The sequence below is a fragment of the Siniperca chuatsi genome, linkage group LG8, assembly GCF_020085105.1.
Source record: "Siniperca chuatsi isolate FFG_IHB_CAS linkage group LG8, ASM2008510v1, whole genome shotgun sequence".
Taxonomy (NCBI): domain Eukaryota; kingdom Metazoa; phylum Chordata; class Actinopteri; order Centrarchiformes; family Sinipercidae; genus Siniperca; species Siniperca chuatsi.
The window spans coordinates 6,126,941-6,131,182 of NC_058049.1; the positions used below are offsets into that span (position 1 = coordinate 6,126,941).

The 4,242-nt window shown below is 39.2% G+C and overlaps 2 protein-coding genes across 2 annotated transcripts; both read right to left on the reverse strand.

Moving 5' to 3' along the window:
* fgfbp1a (fibroblast growth factor binding protein 1a) lies at nt 1–2,468 on the reverse strand. The gene is made up of 2 exons (XM_044206046.1): nt 1,752–2,468; nt 1–965 (listed from the first exon to the last, which is right to left on the reverse strand). Exon 2 carries the CDS (start codon nt 944–946, stop codon nt 311–313), a length of 636 nt encoding a protein of 211 aa, XP_044061981.1. The 5' UTR covers nt 947–965; nt 1,752–2,468; the 3' UTR covers nt 1–310.
* Nucleotides 2,469–2,602: 134 nt separating this feature from the next.
* On the reverse strand, nt 2,603–4,242 carry fgfbp2a (fibroblast growth factor binding protein 2a). The gene is made up of 2 exons (XM_044206045.1): nt 3,401–4,242; nt 2,603–3,182 (listed from the first exon to the last, which is right to left on the reverse strand). Exon 1 carries the CDS (start codon nt 4,072–4,074, stop codon nt 3,409–3,411), a length of 666 nt encoding a protein of 221 aa, XP_044061980.1. The 5' UTR covers nt 4,075–4,242; the 3' UTR covers nt 2,603–3,182; nt 3,401–3,408.

Sequence of the window (4,242 nt, forward strand, 5' to 3'; positions counted from 1 at the left end):
TCTTGTTTAAGTTGTTTTTTTAAATCAAGGATGAATTGAGTTTGATGGAAAACAAATAAAATTACATAAAGATGTGCTGTCTAGAGACAAAAATGGAGAGGTGCCAGGCTACCTGTGCTTACATTGTGTGTTTACAAGAGGGAACAATCAAAGTATAGTTTAGTAAGTAAGTTTATAGCAAGTTTAAAAGCAAACTTTACTAAGACTATTCTGTGAGAATAAATTACATTTCATATTTCATCTATAGCGTCTATAATAAGACATTATGTATAGAGTATAGAGAGCTGAATTTATTTCACTTTTTTCTGTCTCAACAATCATAATCCTGGATCATAGTGAATAAGAATGTGCAAACACTCGACCAGGAGTCTTTGCAGTATTCCTTTGCCAGCTTCCGGTTTTCAGGCTGACAGGATTGGACAGCTCTGGTTGTGGGCTGTGGGGTGGAAGGCAGGTCAGTCTTCGTATGGGTATGAAGCAGTTTGAAATGAGCTTCCCTGGCAGCTTTTCTGCACATATCCGCCCTGACCTTCGCTCTACTGTTCTGGCACAAATTCTTTTTCTTCTTGAGCTCCCTGGCGATTTGCTTCCAGTAAAGTTTGACATTGGAAGAGTACTGGGGACAAACAATTGGTGTGGCGATGTACTCACAGCTGAAGCTCTTGTCCCCCTTCTTGCAGCTGACACCGAGGATGAAGGAGAAGGCCACCTTTGTTGCTGCCCAGGTACACTTTGACTTGTCTTTGGTGACCATTTTGCCCTTAATGGGCTGTTCAGAGACATATTTGAGTTGACTGCCCTCCTTTAGCCCTGGCTTGTTCCTGTGTTCTCCTCTGTCCTCCGCCCGTCCCCTCCTCCCTTGGCTCTTCTGACAGCTGCTCAACATCAGCTGACAGGAAATACAAGCCAGGACCAGCAGGATGGTGGCATTGGTGAGGAGAGCCATGAAACCAGCAGAACACACCCTGCAAGAGGATAAATTCAGATTTAGATATCAAATCCCTTTAATTTCCCCTTGCAGAAAGAATCATTATAATCCCCTATTAGACCTATGGTTTAGAAGGAAACATTATGGGGATACTCAAGGCTCAAGATAGTGACTCTGAAACAAAATGGCAAGGCAAGTCTTTTAGAATAGTATCTTTTATGGCAATTTAAAGTGCTTCACATTAAGACAAAAATGCATAAAGACAAAAGAAACACATGGTAATATAAAAAGTCACATATAAATTGGATTTCACAAGAATGAAATAAAGTAGAAGATAAAAATAAGCTATAAAGGAATGAATCAGAATAAACAGAGTAATAAAAAGTTACACTACAAAGAGAGATATGAATAAAGCCCCAAACTTTTATTTCATAAAAGGCAGTGCCAAACAAAGTTTTAAAAGATACAATCAGACTATCAGCCTATACAATCAGAGTAAAGGGTGACATGAATATAGTGATAGCACAGAAAGTAAAAAAGAAAAGACAATACTACAATACAACTACTTTAAGTGCAGACACATGCTCTATAGTAACAAAATAGGGATATAATAGGAAAACCATGAGGAATTTAATTAGATGAGTACCATATAGGATTCACTGTTACATTAAACATTAAGGAACATTAAGGTACTATATCATAAAGAAGGTACTGAAGTAATTAGCAGCCACCAGACACACACACTACAAGTCGTAATACTATACTAATACCAGCATTAGTAATCAGATCTCAATACGGATGAAACAGTGATGACTTAACTTACCAGCAGTTTTCAGAGTAACCTTCGGTTTACAGTGCTGACACCTGAGAGTTGAGTCTCCTTTATCAGCAGCTACAGTATGCTGCTGCAGATTCAGCCCTCCCCTTCACACACACACACACACACACACACACACACACACATTCACTGCATGAATGGAGGGTTTACAAAGTGTGTTGAGGTCACACTAGTCAATAAAAGAGTAGTCTTTTAGGGATATTTTGAGTCAAATTACTACCTGTGAAATATTTTTTGATATTTTGATTAAGCTTGTAAAACAGACTGACATCAAAACAAGAGATTATTGCCATAGAACATGTTAAACTGTAATTCAATTAATAACGTTATTCTGATAAATCTAATTAAATAATACCACCAAAATCAAAATCTGCTTAACAGTCAGCACAGTGAGATAATTTCACTTTAAAAAGCACAACCATAGACTACTCTTCCTCACCATTACATGCACTGTGACATCTTATTTCTCCCCTATTTCTTAGTCAAAACTAATTTATTTAAGTTGAGCAAAGGGTAAAGAGTTAAAACTTTTATATTTGTATAAACTTGTAGACACTTACCAGACTTGATATATTTTGAAATGAGCCATATGTCCCTACAGGAGAAAAACCACTGCCTGATTGAACTTGATTATCTGTTTAACTTAAGCAGCAGCTGCACCTAAAGGCCAAATGCGGTATAGCAGGTAATTCCACTGTGCCATGATCATTATGATGATGAAGACATAACTGTATAGGAGTCGTTTTCAATAGTGCTGCTCTTTTGCTATCAAATCTAATTTTTGCAGTTGTTTTTCATCAAGAAGGAGTAATACAATCAAGCTGATCAACACAGAATAATTGAGATTAATGTTTATTTATTTAATAAGATCATTTTCACATTCATTATATCTTTCTGTCAAATACACCAGTACAGAAATCACTGCCTTTTTCAGACCAAAATTAAAAAACTTGGTCTTTCGCAACAATTTAATATTCAAGGTAATATTAAGTGATGCAAATAGATTATATACAAGTAAACAAACATAAATACAAATAAGTGACACAAATGAGTTGCCTGTCTCTTTTATCTTGGGCTCATATATTGTTGTAAAAGTTTGTGCAGCTGCAGAAACCTTCTCACAAGTTAAAGTAGTACTTGTACCATTTCATATTTGTGTTTCATAGCCTACTGTTATGCAAAACATTTGTTGTTACACAATTAAGACATGTAGTAGAGTTTTTCCAGCTGTGACATTTGCAAGATGATGCATGCAAGGTTCACTGAGAAATCCTGCTTTGGACGTCACAGTAGTACCACCTCTTTCCCTTAAGAGAGCGCTACAGTTTTTCCACCACAGACAAACATGGTTTGGAATTTTCCTCCAATGGCCACTTTAATCAGACATCAGAAGTTATCTTCATCAGAAATATAAATCTGTGAATATAACAGAGGAGGGGAATGCATATACATTTGTAAATTATGTGCATCAGTAATATTTTGAGCAAAAAAGAAAAAAGTTAGAATTTTGCAAATGAATGGTGGAGGCAAACTTTATTTAAATACACAGAACCCCTCATTCCACCAAAGTGCTCTTACATTAGTCATAATACAACATAATAAAAGCTGTGTGTTAATGGAGTACTGCTGCTCACCTTCCTCATTAATTCCAAAACAAACCAATGACGTAAGAGCAGATGCCTTGAAGTGATCTCCAGCAGTACTGCTGAGCCATCCTCTTAGCATTGCTCTCCACTGGAGGAGTCGTTGGTTGTGGACTGGTTCTCTGCGTGGTCTTTATTCTTGGTGGGACTCGAATGGTTTTTGTGGAAGCTTGCATTGTCAAATTAGGCCTTGTAGGTGCAGGACGAGGTTGAGGTCTTGCAGACCTTGCTCCTGTTCTAGAAGGATCCTCTGGCGATGACTGGGAGAAGGAAGCAGATGAGAAGACCATCTGAGAGTCATCAGTTGCCTTCCTGCACATGTGAGGTTTGATCTGCTTTGGAGCCTGGCAAGCATTGTAGAGCTTTCTGAGGCCCCACATCATCTGGATGAAGTAGTGACGAGGGTTTTTGTTGTAGGAGCGACAGGTGTAAGGCTTGCCCACGTATTCACACCAGTAAGAGCGCTTGCTGCCCTGGCACGACAGCCTCAGCCTGGTGTATTCCCCCTGACCAGTGATGATCATGGTGCACAAGTCCTTGCCTCTGGTGTTAAATTTGATGGGATTATCCCAGATGCTTTGTCTCCTGGTGCCTTCGCTCTGAGCCTCGGCTGACCAGAGGCAGCAGGCGAAGAGTAGCGGCAGAGTCCTGGCCTGGGTCCACATGGTGTCAGATGGATGTTTAGTGTAAGAGGAGGAGAGTGGGACTGCTCGAGCTGAAGGTCCCTCCTGCTATTTATTGGCTAAGCAGACAAAGTAGGAATTCAGGTTACAAAAAAAGCAGTCAGACTGAACTAAACTTAAATGGGAGGAGGAGGAGGAGAGTAGCGACAA